The sequence below is a fragment of the Artemia sp. Qi Xiang Cuo genome, chromosome 21 (genome assembly GCF_049724085.1).
Source record: "Artemia sp. Qi Xiang Cuo chromosome 21, ASM4972408v1, whole genome shotgun sequence".
NCBI lineage: Eukaryota > Metazoa > Arthropoda > Branchiopoda > Anostraca > Artemiidae > Artemia > Artemia sp. Qi Xiang Cuo.
Genome location: NC_142814.1, coordinates 9,136,423 through 9,160,315, shown reverse-complemented (window position 1 = coordinate 9,160,315; position 23,893 = coordinate 9,136,423). Strand labels below are relative to the sequence as shown.

General features: G+C 33.2%; 1 protein-coding gene across 1 annotated transcript in view; it reads left to right on the top strand.

Annotated features, from left to right (window-relative positions):
• The first annotated feature begins 318 nt into the window (after positions 1–318).
• The window catches only part of Naam (Nicotinamide amidase), a 102,751-nt gene continuing 79,176 nt past the window's right edge, over positions 319–23,893 (top strand). Inside the window, exon 1 of the mRNA XM_089106725.1 lies at positions 319–421. Coding sequence (XP_088962851.1) covers positions 387–421 — 35 coding nt within the window. The 5' untranslated portion in view covers positions 319–386. The remainder of the gene's footprint in view (positions 422–23,893) is intronic.

Below are 23,893 nucleotides of genomic sequence, written 5' to 3'. Positions count from 1 at the left end.
CCCCTTCTGAACAAAACCTTATGATCACTATAAAGATAATTCGTGGTTTGTTAGATTCTGTTTCTGTCAGTTTAACAAAACTGAAATTGCGGCATCTATTTATAGCTCGTTACTTTTTGAACTACAAAAGTTTATTACTCTTAGAATAAAAAGCCCAAAAAAAAACTAGTGAGGCAAGATCTACAACTGCAATGACACGCAATATTGAAAGGGGCGTTTCCGATATCACTCTCTACCAATGGAGAGTCCCCTTTCGATAGTGACGTTCTCGTGATGTTTTTATAAAACAGGTCTGTTACGATAGAAACCAGTTTAGTTGATATTAGGAAGGAATCACTCCTTTTTTCAGAACATGATTTGACTTGATTAAAAAGGGTGAAGACAGAATGGAGCAATGTTTTGCCGCTTTTGATAGAGATGGGTAAGTCGTAGGCTACTTCATATATGCACACCATTTCTAGTACGGATCACCTGGGCGTTTTTATTGGAGTTTCTGGAATCCCCCCCCCCTGTTTCTAACTATGTTCGAAATGGAAAAAATTCTTAAGGTAGAGTTTTTCAGCTTTCTAAGATTTCATGTAAGCCAAAGGGGGTGGAAGCCTAGAATTAGGGCTATTGAGAAGGAAACATGCTAAGAAAAGAATTCTTACTTCATAATATGCAGAAAAATTATATTTATATAATTATGTAAATATTATATACTGATAAATATATGTTATTGTATGTTTCTCATGTGCTTTCCGTTTCTATATTTCGTTAGCGTTGATTCAATTTACGAATAGACGGGTTGAAGCAAAAGTGACGTACGGCAAAATCATGGGAAATATATATGGTAAATTTTTACCAAATCATATTATTGACTTACAAATAAAGTGAATATACCGCTCGATGCCTTTTTTATGCTCTTTCCAAATATAATAATCATTTTTGTCGGAAATGAATTCTACCCCACCCCTACATACCAATTCAGGGTAGCCTATATATTTGCACATTTAAACTTACCTCCCTTTTACATCAGAAAAAAAATTTGCCCCCGCCCCCCTAATGTGCAAATATATACCCTAATTTGGTATATATCGGGATAGTTGTGAAATTTATTACCGACAAAAATTATTATTATATTTGGAAAGAGCATAAAAAAAGGCATCGAATGGTATATTCACTTTATTTGTAAGTCAATAATATGATTTGGTAAAAATTTACCATATATATTTTGGGCTGTATATTTACAAATTAGGGGGAGGGAGTTAAAGTGGGGTGGAATCGCAGTCCCAATGTGATAGCTACAATTATTCTACATATTATGAAATCAAGAATTGTTTTCTTAGCATGTTTCCTTTTCAGCAGCACCAACTCTAGGCGTATACCCAAAAGATTGGGTCAGAACACAGCCTTATTAGGGGGAGATAAAGAATTAATCTTTTGGTGGGGTGGCACCAGGAAATGTTGGCTCCTCCCTCAATATTTCGATCCCGCCACTTACGGCATTAGTGCAACTTTCGACCATCTGGGCGTGGGGCACGTGCCCCCACACCACCTCTGGATTCGTTTATCAACCAGAACAAATCACTTTTTACTTCTTTTTCTGTTTCTTAGCATCTAATCATTTGAGTAACTTTTGCCATTTATCGCCAAATAGTTTTTTTTGCAGCTCATTTTGTAATAATAATATTATTATATTTGGCATAGCAGAGTAATGACAGAGCAAAAATAATTGAAATACACTGTCTGGCAGCGCTTCCATTCTACTAGTGCGGGAATAAGGTATTTAAGTGCGACAAAAAAAGAGGAGATGTACAATAGGACAAAATCCGGAAATAAATAGCTTATCGTGATTACTAGTTAAACAGGAATGTTAACAAAATTGATTCTTGCGCTATATTATCGATGTTTCCACTTTAAGTTCATTCAATCCCTAAAAGGTTGGTGGAAAATCTCTAGAAATCCCTATTTCCCATATCAAAATCCCTGAAAGTTTCCCCATTTTCTGACTTCTCTCCAAGTTAAAAGTAAAGCCTTATTAGGCTGACTTTTAATAGCATTTGTTCAAGACGACTTATTTTGCCACTCAAGACCTTTTACATGTGCCAAAATATCTTTTTTTTATATATCTTCATTTAAAACAATGCTTTGTATTTATCGACTAGAAAAGTTCCGTATTGATTTATATATTCCAATTCCAGATCTGAGATTCTGTACCATATGAATGTATTTTATTTATTTGTTTTCTTTGCCATTATCTTTTCCATATCTATTACTACTTTTGCAACACTCTCGTTTTATTTGAATTAATTTAAAAAAAATGTTTCCACAAAATAAGTTTTTCAAAGAAAAGTAAAGAACTCCATTAAACAAAAAATGAGCAAAAATAAAATCAAATAATCTACTAAGCGTAAAACTATGGGAAGTGGTGGGCGTGGAAGGGGTGTTAGTTGCCTTCCAATCACTTTCGACTATTAAAAATGGCACAAGTGATTCCAATTTCCAATTGAATGAGCCCTTTTCCAAGTTTCTACGACAACTTCTTCGATACGAAGTGCCTTGGTCTAAAGGAAAAAGTAACAAATAATACATTGTGGCAACATCGTTCTTATATGCCCCCAGGGCATAACTTACAAGTCTTGCCCTGAGGGGTGTGGAGGAGTGCCCTCCTCAAAAACATAATTTATATCTAGAAATCAACTACGCTGAACAAAATTGCTATTTATAAATTTGATTGTATGTTTTTGGAAAAATGGTGAGCGTGGAAGGGGTGTTTTGCTGCCTTCCAATTACTTTTGACTATTAAAAAGGGCACAAGCCACTCCAATTTCCAATCGAATGAGCCTTTTTCGAAGTTTCTGCGACAACTCCTTCGATACGAAGTGCCCTGGTATGTAACAAAAAAAATAATATATTGTGCCAACATCGTTCTTTACTTATGCAGCGCGATTGCGTTACCTATGATTATATGAACATAAACAGAGCCGCTCCTAGAATTAATAGCGCCCGTAGAGAAATTGATTACATCCCCCCCCCCTCTCGAATCAAATATAAGCAAAACAAGTATAAAAAATATAAATTTAAGTATATAAAAATATAAAAAATATCAAATATAAGCAAATCTGATCAAAGTGGACAATCCTCCAGGTGCAGCACCCCCCCCCCAGTTACGGCAACAAGAGTAGCTGTTCTGCCCCCCCCCCCCCGCTTGAATGGCTCTGAACATGAATAAGCGTGTCTGTGAGCAGTTAATATCTTATTTAGAGCTGATCAAAGACTGTTAGTAAAAAATACAGTGCAGATGTTTTCTTTGGTATGCTAAAAGCACTGTATATAAATATAATACAGTATGATCATTCCTTATCTCAACCATTATGCAAAGCCGGGCCAAGATGCAAGTGCTCCGGAGAACATTAAAAGTATAAAGTATAAATATAAGCGACATTCGATTTTTCACGGGTGGACAAGTCAGATTTCTCTTGAACGCGAAACTTGGCTTCACCTTTGTAATACTAAATTTAAAGAATCTAATTTTAAATTAATTAATTCCAATACTTATATGAAAACTGGTAATTAGTAGTGTAATGTTATTATTAGATGTTTATAGAAATTACAAGTAGGTTTCGAAGTCTTGAGTTGGCTTCAAAGGCATTTTGAGAAAGTTGCTACGAAAAAACGTGTTCCAGGGTAATACGTATACACTGGACCGCTGATGGCAGACTAAATGGGAGGAACTGTTTGTACGTGCCGGGAATGTAGTAGCCAAAAATTACTGAGCTGTGATCTTACTGTATATTATTTATATACAGTGGCTATAAGTTCCTTGAAATGCACTTTTTGCTCAAATACTTCAAGAATAAGTTGCTACATTAAAATATTCTGTACCTATGTGAGATATTTTAAGATTCGTGTTTGGCCTTGAACGACAGTACGGGTCTTTCTTCTTCTTCATCATACTTAGCATTATCATAGCAATGTTGTTCACAAATTTGTCACCTTTTGGGAGTTTGAAACTTTTTACCATGTAATTTTGCTTCATCGATATATTTTTTTAGAATAAAAGTAGTGGAAAATGAATATCTGATTGGCGCGTTTAGAATTAAAATAGCGCCAATGAACTACAGAAAGCAACAAAATGACTTCGCAATCTAAATATTCGCTGGTATGTCTGATTGGATGCAAAGTTCTCTAATATGTTTCTAGAAAGTTCCTTAGGAAAAAAGGTTCTACTGGTTTTGACGTTTTAGACTTGGCTTGTCTATTTGTCTTATAAACTTTCAAACATTTTTTTGTATATATCAATCTTCGTTCCTTTCCTTTCTTATTTGTTTACTAGCCAACATAGACATCTTGCTTATGGGTCCTGTTTGAAGTTTGACTTGCCAATTACGCTTTAAAAATAAATTTCATCCTCAACGAAAAGTAGCCATCATAATTGATGGGTAAACGATAGGGACCTCGTTGCACACGCAGAAAAAGTTTCTTGAAAAGTTAGGTATATTCAAAATCCGGAACCCCCTTTAAAGTAATTTCCTTCCCAGAACAGCTCGATTCTTGATCTGTAGCTCAGTGGTATTTTCAAAAATCGCATCCCACTCACAATTCTTTGTTCTTGCCCCTCTGCCCTATACTAAATTAAATTAAATCTAGTAAGCAATGCTTCGGGAGAAATCAGGCTTCCTCGAGAAATTTGTTTAGGTTTTGTAACACTAGAGAGTATTCGAAAATATAACTCATGTGAATAGGAGTACTTTAAAGCGAGCCTATCAGAATTTTTGTTCTAGGAAAAATGACTGTTTGCCCCTTCCCTTGAAAGTCCATTCTGTTAGGTATATTTTGTTGCTATTGAACATGGTTTTTTACCCTCTTACCCCCTTGTGAAAGGGGATATTTATAAGTGTACTTTGTTTACACTACTATATTGAAAATATTTAGAAAAATATTTACTGGAGTGTTTCAGTTGAACTGTTATGTTGAGGCGTCAGCTACTCCACCCCAACAACTAAAATGCATCGTAGAAAAAAAAATATATTTTTGTGTATTCTGATAAGAAAAAAATCCTTCCCCCTCTACATTTTCGTGAATTTTCACCCCTGTGTTGCGTCGACTGTCACCCGGACGTTTTTAGCTACATCTTAATGTTCAAGGTCAAAAGTCTTTCTAAAAAGGCTCTGCCGGTAAAAATTCATCGTTTTGAAGAGACTGAAGCCCAAACCACAGGGCAATGACAGCGATGGATTAGGCAACATTGTTTTGAAATTAGAAAAGATTGATGCTTGAAATAGCTATTATTGGACTTGTCCAATAAATCTTGTTAAAGATACAAAGTCTTTTGATACCGTCTTTTTCGGACCAAGTCTTTTTCAGGCTTTCTTAAGTCTCTTTCAAACCAATTTATTACCAGTTCAATTTTCAGTTCTGTATTACTAGTTTCACGTCAAATTCTAGGAAAAACACATCGTTAAAAAAATCTTGGCTTTTTTTGAGCAAGTGTGACTGTGGCATGACTCGTTTACGATGAGTTCCAGTGAGGGTCCAGCCCCCTCCCATTTTTTTTTTTATTTTTCTCAGTTCCTGGTCACTTCTTATTCAGATTATCAAATGAAACTTTCTCTTTATTATTTGCCCTCGGTGGCGTCAATTGGAGTGCAGCAGTTGGGAGGTTGATCCCTAGATTTTCTCCCCTAGATTTTTAAAAATACCTTTTTGGGGGTATTTTCATTGAAAAATGTCCGTTTATAGTATTTTCACTGAAAAAATGAAAACTCCCCCTCCCTTGCTTTTGAGAAACACATTTTGCGACCTATATATTTTTTGTGAGTTGACACCACTGCTCCTCCCCCAATAATAAAAATAATATGAAAACATGCTCTGAGAATCCATTAGTGGTGTGCATACTGCTAACCCTTGATTCAAGGAGATATATACGGGGGGGGGGGGGTTGAGGCAGAAATTAATATCAAGGAATGAATGAAATGAATATCAGAATAAAGGGCTATTCGTGTTCAGAAAATTATTTTCAAATTGATAAAACTTTGGGAGGCTTTATGGAGGACAAATTGCAAAACTTAAAAATTTAAACTTTTTTCTTCTTTCATCCCATTGTGAATAAAATCAGAATTCCCTAAGACATAGCACCACATTTGTCTGCCTTGTTTAAAAGTTTCATTAATTGTATAAACCTAGCCGAAGTAACAACTATGTGAGTAGTAATGTATCTATTGATTGAAAAAATACATGGAATTGCACATGAATATACATAGTATCCATGCTATTGAAATGAAAGGGACAAGGAAAAGGACAAAAAAACCCACGCCTAAGACACTACAGTTACACGTGGACATTTTAAAAAGCGACCAATCCTTTACCTACAAAGTGGCCAAGCATGTTTTGAAGCTATAGTCAAGGCTGTATAAGAGAATTAGACTGTTTTTGTTTTTTTAAAATCGAAAACTAGAGATTGTCAAATTGCGTTATCCACTGTTTCATTTCTTTGAATTATGTGCTATCAAGAGCGGTTTCTGATTTTTTTTTTTTTTTTTGCTATTGATATCAATTGCACAATGAATTTCACAAGAATGTGCAGATAAATTCCACATGTCCATAACAGCTGTTTCGATTAGAAAGTTTATGAGACGGTCATTTTATGTACGCGTGTGTATTTACTAAAGGAGGTAATTGTTGTAGAGAAAAAAAGAGCAGTTGGAAGGAAGGGGGTGGCCCCCTATTAATATTCGGAATAAATTTCAAGTGTAGGTAATAGTTGAAACTTTATAAAATAATGGATATTTCACATGGAAAATAAACCTAGATGTAAACATGTGTTGTTGATTTTTTCTCAAAAAAAAAATCTGTTAATACGTTTAAGCAATAAATATCTTTAAGCTTAACCCGTATTTATTCTTTAGAATAGTTCTATTCATTTCATTAAATTATGAAGAAATTGTAAGTAAGTAACAATCGCTTTCTTCAAGTCGCTTCCTGGACACAATACAGTTATTTAATTCAAGAAATCATTATAAAATCGCAAGTAAGTAATAAAATATTTATTTTTTTCACCTATTGGATACACAATACGGAAATTTCATTCAAGAAATTATGAAGAAATTGTAAATAGGTAACAAACTCTTTCTTGAAGTCACCGCTTGTATACACAATGCAGAAATTTCCTTCAAGAAATTATGAAAAAATTGTACGTAAGTAACAATGTGTCTGTGTGTGTGTGTGTTTGCAAGGCACTGATTTTTTAGACAACACCCATTTTTTTAGGGCCAATCAGAGACAGCTTGCTTATTTTTTAATTTAATTGAGATGAAAAGTCAAAGTTTAGCATAAAGAGCAAGGTATTTCGGAGGGGGCAGCTCGCTTCATATACGGTATAATTTATATTCGTCGTAGTTTTTAAAGATACTTCTTATTTCTAGCTGAAAATGTATATTTTTTAATTTAATTGGGATGAAAAGTCGAAGTCTAGCTTAATGAGCAAGATATTTCGGAGGGGGGCATCTCGCTTCATATACGGGATAATGTTCCTTCGTCTTAGATTTTATATATTCTCCTTACTCCTAGTTGGAAATGATAATTTTTTAACATAATTGGGATGAAAGTCATAGTCCAGCGTAAGGAGCACGTTATTTCGGTGGGAGCAGCTCGCTTCATATCCGTGATAATTTGCATTCATCGTAGTTTTTAAAGATTCTTCTTATTTCCAGTTGAAAATGATTATTTTTTAATTTAATTTGGATGTAAAGTCAAAGTCTAGCATAAGGAGCAAGTTATTTCGGAGGGGGCAGCTCACTTCATATACGGGATAATTTCCATTCGTCTTAGTTTTTAACGATGCTCCTTATTTCTAGTTGAAAATGCTTATTTTTTAATTTAATTGGGGTGAAAAGTCAAAGTCTAGCATAAAGAGCAAGGTATTTCGGAGGGGGCAGCTCGCTTCATATACGGGATAATTTGCATTCGTCTTAGTTTTTAATGATGCTCCTTATTTCCAGTTGAAAATGCTTATTTTTTAATTTAATTGGGATGTAAAGTCAAAGTCTAGCATAAAGAGCAAGGTATTTCGGTGGGGGCAGCTCACTTCATATACGGGATAATTTCCTTTCGTCTTAGTTTTTAACGATGCTCCTTATTTCTAGTTGAAAATGCTTATTTTTAATTTAATTGGGATGAAAAGTCAAAGTCTAACATAAGGAGTAAGATATTTTGGAGGGGGTAGCTGACTTCATATACCGGATAATTTCCATTCGTCTTAGTTTTTAACGATGCTCTTTATTTCTAGTTAAAAATGATTATTTTTTAATTTAATTGGGGTGAAAAGTCAAAGTCTAGCATAAAGAGCAAGGTATTTCGGTGGGGGAATCTCACTTCATATACGGTATAATTTCCATTCGTCTTAGTTTTTAACGATGCTCCTTATTTCTAGTTGAAAATGCTTATTTTTTAATTTAATTGGGATGAAAAGTCAAAGTCTAGCATAAGGAGCAAGGTATTTCAGAGGGGGCAGCTCTCTTCATATACGGGGTAATTTGCATTCGTCTTAGTTTTTAATGATGCTCCTTATTTCTAGTTGAAAATACTTATTTTATAATTTAATTGGGATGAAAAGTCAAAGTCTAGCATAAACAGCAAGGTATTTCGGAGGGGGTATCTCACTTCATATACGGGATAATTTCCATTCGTCTTAGTTTTTAACTATGCTCCTTATTTCTGGTTGAAAATGCTTATTTTTTAACTTAATTGAGATGAAAAGTCAAAGTCTAGCATACAGAGCAAGGTATTTTGGAGGGGTATCTCACTTCATATACGGGATAATTTCCATTCGTCTTAGTTTTTAACGATGCTCCTTATTTCTGGTTGAAAATGCTTATTTTTTAATTTAATTGGGATTAAAAGTCAAAGTCCAGCATAAATAGCAAGTTATTTCGGAGGGGGCATCTCACTTCATATAGGGATAATTTTCATTCATCTTAGTTTTTAACGATTTTCCTTATTTCTAGTTGAAAATGCTTATTTTTTAATTTAATTGGGATGAAAAGTCAAAGTCTAGCATAAAAAGCAATGTATTTAGGAGGGTGTAGTTCACTTCATATACCGGATAATTTCTATTCGTCTTAGTTTTTAACTATTCTCCTTATTTCTAGTTGAAAATGCTTATTTTTTAATTTAATTGGGATGAAAAGTCTAAGTCTAGCATAAAGAGCAAGGTATTTAGGAGGGTGCAGTTCACTTCATATACCGGATAAATTCTATTCGTCTTAGTTTTTAATGATGCTCCTTATTTCTAGATGAAAATGCTTAATTTTTAATTAAATTGGGATGAAAAGTCAAAGTATAGTATAAAGAGCAATGTATTTAGGAGGGTGCAGTTCACTTCATATACCGGATAATTTCTATTCGTCTTAGTTTTTAATGATGCTAATTATTTCTAGTTGAAAATGCTTATTTTTTAATGTATTTGGGATGAAAAGTCAAAGTCTAGCATAAAGAGCAAGGTATTTTGGAGGGTGCAGTTCACTTCATATACCGGATAATTTCTATTCGTCTTAGTTTTTAACGATGCTCCTTATTTCTAGTTGAAAATTCTTATTTTTTAATTTCATTGGGATGAAAAGTCAGTCTAGCATAAAGTGCAGTGGATTTAGGAGGGTGACGCTCGCTTCATATACGGGGTAAATTCTATTCATCGTAGTTTTTAATGATGCTCCATACTTCCAGCTGAAAATTCTTATTTTTATATTTAAATCGTGTGAAAAGTCAAAGTCTATCATAAATAGCAAGGAATTAGGAGGGTACCGTTCAATTCATATACCGGATAATTTCTATTCGTCGTAGTTTTCAATGATGCTAATTATTTCTAGTTGAAAATGCTTATTTTTTAATTTAATTGGGATGAAAAGTCAAAGTCTAGCATAAAGAGCAAGGTATTTAGGAGGGTGCAGTTCACTTTATATACCGGATAATTTCTATTTGTCTTAGTTTTTAATGATGCTCCTTATTTCCAGTTGAAAATGCTTATTTTTTAATTTAATTGGGATGAAAAATCAAAGTGTAGCATAAAGAGCAGGATATTTTGGAGGGGGCAGCTCACTTCATATACGGGATAATTTCCATTCGTCTTAGTTTTTAATGATGCTCCTTATATCCAGTTGAAAATGCTTATTTTTTAATTTAATTGGGGTGAAGAGTCAAAGTCGAGCATAAAGAGCAAGGTATTTCGGAGGGGGGGGGAGGCAGCTAACTTCATATGCGGGATAATTTTTATTCGTCATAGTTTTTAATGATGCTCCTTATTTCTAGTTGAAAATGCTTATTTTTTAATTTAATTGGGATGAAAAGTCAAAGTCTAGCATAAGGAGCAAGTTATTTAGGAGGGGGCAGCTCACTTCATATACGGGATAATTTACATTCATCTTAGTTTTTAACGATGTTCCTTATTTCTAGTTGAAAATGCTTATTTTTTAATTTAATTGGGGTGAAAAGTCAAAGTCAAGCATAACGGGCAATGTGTTTTGGAGGGGCAACTTGCTACCTATATGGGATAATGTGCAGTTGTCGAAGTTTTTATTGATGTTCCTTCTTTCAAGTTGAAAAAGAGTATTTTTTAATTTAATTGTAGTGAAATGTCAAAGTCTAGCATAAAGAGCTATGTTTTTCGGTGGGGCAGCTCACTTCATATACGGAATAATTTCCTTTTGTCTTAGTTTTTAACGATGCTCCTTATTTCTAGTTGAAAATGCTTATTTTTAATTTAATTGGGATGAAAAGTCAAAGTCTAGCATAAAGAGCAAGATATTTCGGAGGGGGTAGCTCACTTCATATACGGGATAATTTCGATTCGTCTTAGTTTTTAATGATGCTCTTTTTCTCTAGTTGAAAATGAATATTTTTTTAATTTAATTGGGGTGAAAAGTCAAAGTATAGCATAAAGAGCAAGGTATTTCGGTGGGTGCAGCTCACTTCATATACGGGATAATTTCCATTCGTCTTAGATTTTAACGATGCTCCTTATTTCTAGTCGAAAATGCTTATTTTTTAATTTAATTGGGATGAAAAGTCAAAGTCTAGCATAAGGATCAAGGTAATACGGAGGGGGCAGCTCGCTTCAAATACGGGATAATTAGAATTCGTCTTAGTTTTTAATGATGCTCCTTATTTCTAGTTAAAAATGATTATTTTTTAATTTAATTGGGATAAAAAGTCAAAGTCTAGCATAAACAGCAAGTTATTTCGGAGGGGGTATCTCACTTCATATACGGGATAATTTCCATTCGTCTTAGTTTTTAAAGATGCTCCTTATTTCTTGTTGATAATGCTTATTTTTTAATTTAATTGGGATTAAAAGTCAAAGTCTAGCATAAAGAGCAAGTTATTTCGGAGGGGGCATCTCACTTCATATACGGGATAATTTCCATTCGTCTTAGTTTTTAACGATGCTCTTTATTTCTGGTTGAAAATGCTTATTTTTTAATTTAATTGGGATGAAAAGTCAAAGTCCAGCATAAAGAGCAAGTTATTTCGGAGGGGGTATCTCTCTTAATATAGAGATAATTTTCATTCATCTTAGTTTTTAACGATTTTCCTTATTTCTAGTTGAAAATGCTTATTTTTTAATTTAATTGGGATGAAAAGTCAAAGTCTAGCATAAAAAGCAATGTATTTAGGAGGGTGTAGTTCACTTCATATACCGGATAATTTCTATTCGTCTTAGTTTTTAACTATTCTCCTTATTTCGAGTTGAAAATGCTTATTTTTTAATTTAATTGGGATGAAAAGTCTAAGTCTACCATAAAGAGCAAGGTATTTAGGAGGGTGCAGTTCACTTCATATACCGGATAATTTCTATTCGTCTTAGTTTTTAATGATGCTCCTTATTTCTAGATGAAAATGCTTAATTTTTAATTAAATTGGGATGAAAAGTCAAAGTATAGTATAAAGAGCAATGTATTTAGGAGGGCGCAGTTCACTTCATATACCGGATAATTTCTATTCGTCTTAGTTTTTAATGATGCTAATTATTTCTAGTTGAAAATGCTTATTTTTTAATGTATTTGGGATGAAAAGTCAAAGTCTAGCATAAAGAGCAAGGTATTTTGGAGGGTGCAGTTCACTTCATATACCGGATAATTTCCATTTTTCTTAGTTTTTAACGATGTTTCTTACGTCTTTGTTAAAATTATTGTTTTTACAATGCATTGTAATGAAAAATCAGTCTAGCATAAAATGAGATGGCGTTAAGATAGTATAGTTTACTTCAAGTAACCGATAAAATATATGTATCGTAGTTTTAATGATGAATCTTACTTCTAGTTGAAAATGCTTATTTTTAAATTTAATTCAGGTAAAAAGTCAAAGTCTAGCATAAAGAGCAATGTATTTAGGAGGGTACAGTTCACTTCATATACCGGATAATTTCTATTCGTCTTAGTTTTTAATGATGCTAATTATTTCTAGTTGAAAATGCTTATTTTTTAATGTAATTGGGATGAAAAGTCAAAGTCTAGCATAAAGAGCAAGATATTTAGGAGGGTGCAGTTCACTTTATATACCGGATAATTTCTATTTGTCTTAGTTTTTAATGATGCTCCTTATTTCCAGTTGAAAATGCTTATTTTTTAATTTAATTGGGATGAAAAATCAAAGTGTAGCATAAAGAGCAGGATATTTTGGAGGGGGCAGCTCACTTCATATACGGGATAATTTCCATTCGTCTTAGTTTTTAATGATGCTCCTTATATCCAGTTGAAAATGCTTATTTTTTAATTTAATTGGGGTGAAGAGTCAAAGTCTAGCATAAAGAGCAAGGTATTTCGGAGGGGGGGGGAGGCAGCTCACTTCATATGCGGGATAATTTTTATTCGTCATAGTTTTTAATGATGCTCCTTATTTCTAGTTGAAAATGCTTATTTTTTAATTTAATTGGGATGAAAAGTCAAAGTCTAGAATAAGGAGCAAGGTATTTCGGAGGGGGCAGCTCACTTCATATACGGGATAATTTACATTCGTCTTAGTTTTTAACGATGTTCCTTATTTCTAGTTGAAAATGCTTATTTGTTTAATGTAATTGGGATGAAAAGTCAAAGTCCAATATAAAGAGCAAGATATTTCGGAGGGGGCAGCTCACTTCATATACGGGATAATTTCCATTCGTATTAGTTTTTAACGATGCTCCTTATTTCCAGTTGAAAATGCTTATTTTTTAATTTAATTGTGATGAAAAGTCGAAGTCTAGCATGAAAAGCGATGTATTTAGGAGGGTACATCTTGTTGCATATACATGATAATTTCTATTCGTCTTAGTTTTAATGATGCTCCTTATTACTAGTTGAAAATGCGTATTTTTTTATTTAATTGGGATAAAAAGTCAAAGTCTAGCATGAGGAGCAATGTATTTAGGAGGGTGCAGTTCACTTCATATACTGGATAATTTCTATTCGTCGTAGTTTTTAATGATGCTCCTTATTTCTAGTTGAAAATGCTTATTTTCTAATGTAATTGGGATGAAAAGTCAAAGTCTAGCATAAAGAGCACGGTATGTAGGAGGGGGCAGCTCACTTCATATACGGGATAATTTCTATTCGTCTTAGTTTTTAATGATGCTCCTTATTTTCAGTTGAAAATGCTTATTTTTTAATTTAATTGGGATGAAAAGTCAAAGTCTAGCATAAAGAGCAAGGCGTTTTGGAGGCGGTAGCTCACTTCATATACGGTATTATGTGCAGTCGTCTTACTTTTTATTGATGTTCCTAATTTCCAGTTTAAATATTTTATTTTTTTTTAATTTAATTGGTATGGAAAGTCAAAGTCTAGACTAAGGAGCAAGGTATTTCGGAGGGGGGCAGATCCCTACAAATACGGGATAATTTCAATACGTCTTAGTTTTTAAAGATTCTCCTTATTCCCAGTTGGAAATGCTTATTTTTTAATTTAATTGGGATGAAAAGTCAAAGTCTAGCATAAGGAGCATGATATTTCGGAGGGGGCAGCTCGCTTAATATACGGGATAATTTCCATTCGTCTTAGTTTTTAACGATGCTCCTTATTTCTAGTTGAAAATGCTTATTTTTTAATTTAATTGAGATTAAAAGTCAAAGTCTAGCATAAAGAACAATGTATTTAGGAGGGTGCAGTTCACTTCATATACGGGATAATTTCTAGTCGTCTTAGTTTTTAACGATGCTCCTTATTTCTAGTTGAAAATGCTTATTTTTTAATTTAATTGGGATGAAAAGTCAAAGTCTAGCATAAAAAGCAAGGTATTTCGGAGGGGGCAGCTTGCTTCATATACGGGATAATTTGCATTCGTTTTAGTTTTTAATGATGTTCCTTAGTTCCAGTTGAAAATGCTTATTTTTTAATTTAATTTGGATGAAAAGTTAAAGTCTAGCATAAAGAGCATGGTATTTAGGAGGGTGCAGTTCACTTCATATACCGGATAATTTATATTTGTCTTAGTTTTAATGATGCTCCTTATTTCTACTTGAAAATGCTTATTTTTTTAGAAGTCACCTCTTGCATACACAATAGAGAAATTTCATTCAAGAAATTATGAAAAAATTGTAAGTAAGTAACAATGTCTCTGTGTGTGTGTGCAAGGTAGAGCAATTTCCTCACAAATTCCATTATTTAATGCCCCCTCCGGGGGCAGAGGGGGCATTAAATAGTGAGCTATTTAATATATAATTTTATATGAAGTGAGCTGCCCCCCTCCGAAATACCTTGCTCTTTATGCTAGACTTTGACTTTTCATCCCAATTAAATTAAAAAATAAGCATTTTCAACTGGATATAAGGAGCATCATTAAAAACTAAGACGAATGCAAATTATCCCGTATATAAAGCGAGCTGCCCCCTCCGAAATATCTTGCCCTTTATGGTGAACTTTGACTTTTCATCCCAATTAAATATAAAAATAATTATTTTAAACTGGATATAAGGAACATCGTTAAAAACTAAGACGAATAGAAATTATCCGGTATATGAAGTGAACTACACCCTCCTAAATATCTTGCTCTTTATGCTAGACTTTGACTTTTCATCCCAATTACATTAAAAAATAAGCATTATCAACTAGAAATAATTAGCATCAATAAAAACTACGACGAATAGAAAATATCCGGTATATGAATTGAACTGTACCCTCCTAAATACCTTGCTCTTTATAATACACTTTGACTTTTTACCCCAATAAAATTAAAAAATAAGCATTTTCAACTAGTAATAAGGAGCATCATTAAAAACTAAGACGAAGAGAAATTATCCTGTATATGAAGTGAACTGCACCCTCCTAAATACCTTGCTCTTTATGGTAGACTTTGACTTTTCATCCCAATTAAATTAAAAAATAAGCATTTTCAACTAGAAATAAGGAGCATCATTAAAAACTAAGACGAATGGAAATTATCCCGTATATGAAGTGAGATGCCCCCTCAAAAATACCTTGCTCTTTATGCTGGACTTTGACTTTTCATCCCAATTAAATTAAAAAATAAGCATTTTCAACTGGAAATCTGGAGCATCGTTAAAAACTAAGACGAATAGAAATTATCCGGTATATGAAGTGAACTGCACCCTCCTAAATACCTTGCTCTTTATGCTAGACTTTGACTTTTCACCCCAATTACATTAAAAAATAAGTATTTTCAACTAGAAATAATTAGCATCATTAAAAACTAAGACGAATAGAAATTATCCGGTATATGAAGTGAACTGCGCCCTCCTAAATACATTGCTCTTTATGCTAGACTTTGACTTTTCATCCCAATTAAATTAAAAAATAAGCATTTTCAACTAGAAATAAGGAGCATCATTAAAAACTAAGATGAATAGAAATTATCCGGTATATGAAGTGAACTGTACCCTCCGAAATACCTCGCACTTTATGCTAGACTGACTTTTCATCCCAATGAAATGAAAAAACAAGCATTTTGAACTAGAAATAAGGAACATCGTTAAAAACTAAGACGAATGCAAATTATCTCGTATATGAAGTGAGATGCCCCCTCCGAAATACCTTGCTCTTTATGCTAGACTTTGACTTTTTATCCCAATTAAATTAAAAAATAAGCATTTTCAACCAGAAATAAGGAGCATCGTTAAAAACTAAGACGAATGGAAATTATCGCGTATATGAAGTGAGATGCCCCCTCCGAAATACCTTGCTCTTTATGCTAGACTTTGACTTTTCATCCCAATTAAATTAAAAAAAAAAGCATTTTCAACTAGAGATAAGTAGCATCTTTAAAAACTAAGACGAATGCAAATTATCTCGTATATGAAGCGAGCTGCCCCCTCCGAAATACCTTGCTCCTTATGCTAGACTTTGACTTTTCATCACAATTAAATTAAAAAATAAGCATTTTCAACTAAAAATAAGGAGCATCGCTAAAAACTAAGACGAATGGAAATTATCCCGTATATGAAGTGAGCTGCCCCCTCCGAAATACCTTGCTCTTTATACTGGACTTTGACTTTTCATCCCAATTAAATTAAAAAATAAGTATTTTCAACTGGAAATAAGGGGCATCGTTAAAAACTAAGAGGAATATAAATTATCCCGTATATGAAGAGAGCTGCCTCCTCCGAAATACCTTGCTCTTTATGCTAGACTTTGACTTTTCATCCCAATTAAATTAAAAAATAAGCATTTTCAACCAGAAATAAGGAGCATCGTTAAAAACTAAGACGAATGCAAATTATCCCATATATGAAGTGAGATGCCCCCTCCAAAATACCTTGCTCTTTGTGCTTGACTTTGACTTTTCACCCCAATTAAATTAAAAAATAATCATTTTCAACTAGAAAGAAGGAGCATCATTAAAAACTAAGACAAATTGAAATTATCACTTATATCAAGCTAGCTGTCCCCTCCGAAACACCTTGCTCTTTATGCTAAACTTTGACTTCTCATCCCAATTAAATTAAAAAATAAGCATTTTCAACTGGAAATAAGAAGCATCGTTAAAAACTAAGACGAATGGAAATTATCCCGTATATGAAGAGAGCTGCCCCCTCCGAAATACCTTGCTCTTTATGCTAGACTTTGACTTTTCATCCCAATTAAATTAAAAAATAAGCATTTTCAACTGGATATAAGGAGCATCATTAAAAAGTAAGACGAATGGAAATTATCCCGTATATGAAGTGAGCTGCCCCCTCCAAAATATCCTGCTCTTTATGCTAGACTTTGACTTTTCATCCCAATTACATTAAAAAATAAGCATTTTCAACTGGAAATAATTAGCATCATTAAAAACTAAGACGAATAGAAATTATCCGGTATATGAAGTGAACTGCACCCTCCTAAATACCTTGCTCTTTATACTAGACTTTGAATTTTCACATGAATAAAATTTAAAAAAAAGTTCTTTCAGCTGGAAGTAAGAAGCATCGTTAAAAACTACGACGAACTGAATGCATTCGGTATATAAAGCGAGCTACACCATCTAAAATCTATTGCTTTTTATGAAATACTTCGACTTTTAATCACAATTAAACTTAAAAATAAGAATTTTAAACTTGAAATAAGTAGCATCGTTAAAAACTAAGACGAATAGAAATTATCCGGTATATGAAGTGAACTGCACCCTCCAAAATACCTTGCTCTTTATGCTAGACTTTGACTTTTCATCCCAAATACATTAAAAAATAAGAATTATCAACTATAAATAATAAGCATCCATGAAAACTAAGACGAATAGAAATTATCCGGTATATGAAGTTAACTGCACCCTCCTAAATTACCTTGCTCTTTATACTAGACTTTGACTTTTCATACAAATTAAATTAAAAAATAAGAATTTTCAACTAGAAATAAGGAGCATCATTAAACACTACGACGAATAGAAATTATCCCGTATATGAAGTGAACTGCACCATCCTAAATACATTGCTCTTTATGCTAGACTTTGACTGTTCATCCCAATTAATTTAAAAAATAAGCATTTTCAACTGGAAATAAGGAGCATCGTTAAAAACTAAGAAGAATGGAAATTATCCGGTATATGAAGTGAACTGCACCCTCCTAAATACCTTGCTCTTTATGGTAGACTTTGACTATTCATCCCAATTAAATTAAAAAATAAGCATTTTCAACTGGAAATAAGGAGCATCGTTAAAAACTAAGACGAATTGAAATTATCGCGTATATGAAGTGAGATACCCCCTCCTAAATACCTTGCTCTGTATGCTAGGCTTTGACTTTTCATCCCAATAAAATTAAAAAATAAGCATTTTCAACTAGAAATAAGGAGCATCGTTAAAAACTAAGACGAATGGAAATTATCCCGTATATGAAGTGAGATGCTTCCTCCGAAATACCTTGCTCTTTATGCTAGACTGACTTTTAATCCCAATTAAATTAAAAAATAAGCATTTTCAGCCAGAAATAAGGATCATCTTTGAAAACTAAGACGAACGGAAATTATCCAGTATATGAAGTGAGCTGCCTCCTCCAAAATACCTTGCTCTGTATGCCAGACTTTGACTTTTCATCCTAATTAAGTTAAAAAATAAGTATTTTCAACGAGAAATAATGAGCATCATTAAAAACTAAGATGAATGCAAATTACCCCGTATATGAAGTGAACGGCCCCCTTCGAACGATAATAATCTTAATTATAAACTTTGGATTATCATCCTACTTAAATTAAAAATAAGCTTTTTCAGCTGGACATACCGGGCATAGTTAAAAACAAAGGTGAATAGAAACCACCCCGTATATGAAGCGAGCAGCCCCAACCGAAATACCTTGCTCTTTATGATAGACTTTGACTTTTCATCCCAATTAAATTAAAAAATAAGCATTTCCAACTAGAAATAAGGAGCATCGTTAAAAACTAAGACGAATGGAAATTATCCCGTATATGAAGTGAGCTGCCCCCACCGAAATACCTTGCTCTTTATTCTAGACTTTAACTTTTCATCCCACTTAAATTCAAAAAGAATCTTTTTCAACTTGAAATAAGGAGCATCAATAAAACTAAGACGAATGCAAATTATCCCATATAGGTAGTGAGCTGCCCCCTCCGAGATACCGTGCTCTTTATACTAGACTATCACTTTTCACCACAATTAAATTCAAAAATAAGCATTTTCAAGTAGAAATAAGGAGCACCGTTAAAAACTAAGACGAATGGAAATTATCCCGTATATGACGTGAGCTGCCCCCGCCGAAATACCTTTCTCTTTATGCTAGACATTGACTTTTCATCCTAATTAAATTAAAAAATAAGCATTTTCAACTGGAAATAAGGAGCATCGTTTAAAACTAAGACGAATGGAAATTATCCCGTATATGGAGTGAACTGCCCCCTCCAAAATACCTTGCTCTTTATGCTGGACTTTGACTTTTCATCCCAATTAAATTAAAAAATAAGAGTTTTCAACTGGAAATAAGGAGCATCGTTAAAAACTAAGACGAATGCAAATTATCCCGTATATGAAGTGAGCTGCCCCCTACTAAATACCTTGCTCTTTATGCTGGACTTTGACTTTTCATCCAAATTAAATTAAAAAATAAGTATTTTCAACCAGAAATAAGGAGCATCGTTAAAAACTAAGACGAATGTAAATTATCCCGTATATGAAGTGAGATGCCCCCTCCGAAATACCTTGCTCTTTATGCTAGACTTTAACTTTTCACCTCAATTAAATTAAAAAATAAGCATTTCCAATCAGAAATAAAGAGCATCGTTAAAAACTAAGAAGAATGGAAATTATCCCGTATATGAAGTGAGTTGCCCCCTCCGAAATACCTTGCTCTTTATGCTAGACTTTGACTTTTCATCCCAATTAAATTAAAAAATAAGCATGCTGTCTCTGATTGGCCCTAAAAAAATGGGTGTTGTCTAAAAAACCAGTGCCTTGCACACACTTACACAGACACATTGTTACTTACTTACAATTTTTTCATAATTTCTTGAATGAAATTTCTGCATTGTGTATACAAGAGGTGACTTTAAGAAAAAGTTTGTTGCCTATTTAGAATTTCTTCATAATTTATTGAATGAAATTTCCGTATTGTGTATCCAATAGGTGAAAACAATAAAGAGTTTATTACTTACTTGCGATTTTATCATGATTTCTCGAATTAAATATCTGTATTGTGTCCAGGAAGCGAATTCAACAAAGTAATTGTTACTTACTTACAATTTCTTCATAATTTAATGAAATGAATAGAACTATTCTAAAGAATAAAGACGGGTTAAGCTTAAAGATATTTATTGCTTAAACGTATTAACCGATTTTTTTTTTTTGAGAAAAAAAAACAACACATGTTTACTTCTGGGTTTATTTTCCATGTGAAATATCCATTATTTTATAAAGTTTCAACTATTACCTACACTTGAAATTTATTCCGAATATTAATAGGGGGGCACCCCCTTCCTTCCAACTCATCTTTTTTTCTCTACAACAATTACCTCCTTTAGTAAATACACACGCGTACATAAAATGACCGTCTCATTAACTTTCTAATCGAAACAGCTGTTATGGACATGTGGAATTTATCTGCACATTCTTGTGAAATTCCTAGTGCAATTGATATCAATAGCAAAAAAAAATCAGAAACCGTTCTTGATAGCACATAATTCAAAGAAATGAAACAGTGGATAACGCAATTTGACAATCTCTAGTTTTCGATTTAAAAAAAACAAAAACAGTCTAATTCTCTTATGCAGCCTTGACTATAGCTTCAAAACATGCTTTTCGGCGCGACCTGCTTTCCATAATTCTTTGTCGTAGTTTTTCATAATTTTGTTTCTAAGGTATTATATTATTATAATGTTTTGGTATATTTCATTAGGATAAACCTAACTTCACCTGTTAGGTCGAATCCAAGCTATATTATTGGCTGCGGTTATTTAAAAGCGTTGTGACTTTTTTTTTTCTTTTTTTTTTGCTAAAATATCTAAGGCCGAACTGGTCTACAAAACAAAAGTATCAAATCTTGAAAACAAATGGATAAATGGCCCGTTTATACGGCCGTTGGGAGAAAAAGAAGAAGAAGAAATAAACGATTATTTCACCAACAAGGCGATTATTTCACCAACATATCACAGCAAGGCGAACCCAGTAATAAAAAGGGGAAAGAATTTATGCCAAGCATAAATTGTTGTTGTAAAAAGGGTATAATGTTGCCCTTTTTGTAAAAAGGGCAACAGTGGCTACTTAGGCAAGAACACAAAGTAATAAATGTACAATCAATGAGCTATTCAAATCAAACAGTTCGTTTTTTTCCCTGGGGTGATCGTATCAACCCAGTGGTCTTAGAATATCGTGGGAGGGCTCATTCGAACGGAAATTAAAAGTTCCAGTGTCCTTTATAATTTACAAAAAATAGAGGGTAGCTAGGCCCCCTCCCACGCTCATTTTTTTCCCAACGTCACCCGATCAAAATTTTGAGATATCCATTTTGTTCAGCAGGGTCGAAAATATAATAAATTTGTCTTTTAGGAGGACTTAATCCCCAAAATCCCTGGGAGGAGGGTTAAAAGTCATGAACTTTGCCCATTGTTTAAATACACTATTTGTCATTGGAAAGCATACAGACATTTTCAAGGGAGATTTTTTTTATGCTAGTGGGGGGGGGAGTCGGGGTTTACGTGGGAGGATCTTTACAGGGAGGAAGTTTTCATGGGGGAAGGGACATTGCTATGAAGGGGTGCCGGATGTCCCAGCATTATTTAAAAAAACGATCAGAAATTAAATATTTAAAAATAAACAAGTTTTTCAACATAAAGAAAGGAGCCACATTAAAACTTAAAACGAACAGAAATTATTAAGTATATGAGGGGGTTCGCCCCCTAGCCAATACCTCGCCCTTTAAGCCAAAGATTTTTTAGTACTTTCATAAGAGCTATTTATTCTAATTAACGGCCTTTGTGATTAAGGGTCATTTATAAAGAATTGGAACAGAATTCGAACTTCAGCGTAAAGAGCGAGGTATTGACTAGGGTACGAACCCCCTAATATACGAATTAAAAATATATGGATATAGAAGTTCCTCACGTAAGTTAATTCGTAAGCTACGTATATTTATTACTAATAAAAACGTTTGTAAATAAGATAAGATAAGATTTATTCTTCATTAGATACACGTACAATATAACATGCTATTATAAAATTAACCAACTTTCGAGAAAGTATTTTAACCAAATAAAAGTAAAATTAATATGCACATTTTTTTTATAATTATTTATGTACGGTGAGCCAAAATCAAAAGCTCCATTAATTCAAAAACGTTCAAAAATTAAATAAAAAAAGCAATTTTTTTTAACTGAAAGTAAGAAGCAATATTAAAACTTAAAAGGAACAGAAATTATTCCGTATATGAAAGGGGCTGTCCCCTCCTCAACGCCTCTCTTTTTACGCTAAAGTTAGACTCTTTCTCACAACTCCATTTTTTTTAAATATAAAAAACTTTAACCTAAAGAGTGAGGCGTTGAGGAGGGGACAGCCCCTTTCATATACGGAATAATTTCTGTTCGTTTTAAGTTTAAATGTTGCTCCTTACTTTCAGCTAAAAAAAACTTGTTTTTTTTATTTAATCACAACATAGGAGGAATTGACTTCTGTGTCAATTGCTGATTGTACATTTGTTGGAACTTATCCGTTAATTCATTACCGCAAGTTTTTTTTTCCGTTTAATCAATACCGACTACACCAGCAACAATTTTTTTTTCAATATATTATACTAATTCTACTTCATTATGTTAATTCTACAGACATGTAGCCTATTATGTTACTGTCAATATATTGTGTTAATTCTACATTGATTTTTTAAATCTTTTTAGGGTTTTCTTTTTTTTATTAAATCTTTTTATTATTACGCTAATTTTATTAACTAAATCAATTATTTCTAGAACTGGAACGTTAGTGGTTGTGGCTTAACGGAAGTACAAGTCAAAAAAGTAGTGTTAATAAATTAACGGAATAGTTTCAATTTGTTACTATGAGTTTTTCCCCTGGAAAGGGCCAAATACAGGATTTTGTTCGGGGGGATTGTTTTTTTCGGAGGGGGGTTTTACAGAAAAAAAAACTTTCAAAATGCATCAAAAATTTGTTTATATGTATTTTTGTTACATTTTTACGAGTTGGACAAATATTTGGGGGGGGGGGGGGGGCTCAAGCGTCCTAACCTTCCCTGGATACGACCTTGCTCGTGGGTAACTCATGGTCACTTTCGGGTAACTCAAGGGCCAGAAATTAATTCTGGTTCTCAAGCAAAAATGATGACAATACGTCTTTGTAGTGTGTTTTTTTTATTATTATTATTGTCTTTGCAATCCATGCATACAATCAATCGCCTTCATAACTTGAAATATGGGATCTCGTTAGAATAACATGTAGGTTAATGACCTTAGTAGTTTTATGAATGTACAGCTGATATGGGCAATGCAATTTCTGTATGTCATTCTGCGCCTATCCAACACTATTAAAAAAAACTTGTCATGATTTTTAAACTGCTGAATTCTTAATTTCAATTAAGTGAGTTTTTTCTTCCTGAGACAAGGGCGCATCCAGGATTTTGTCCTGGGATTTGCATTTATTATAAAAAAACTTTTAAAAAAGCATAAGACATTTATAGTAGAGTAGGGGGTGTTACTCGTGTCCCTCACCCCTGCTGCCACCTATAACTTTTTTTACATAATTCATGTCTGTTTGTTGTCAGTGAGAATTAAAAAACAGGAATTTCGTCACATTTATGGATGGTTTTATGGATGGTTATGTGTGTTGGTCGATTTATTTGATGTTTTATGGTTTTTGTCAGTGAGAATTTGAAAAACAGGAATTTTGTCACATTTTTGTATGTTTTTATGGATTTTGTCAGTGAGAATGGAAAAACAGGAACTTTCTCACATTTTTGTATGTTTTTATGGTCTTTGTCAGTGAGAATGAAAAAACAG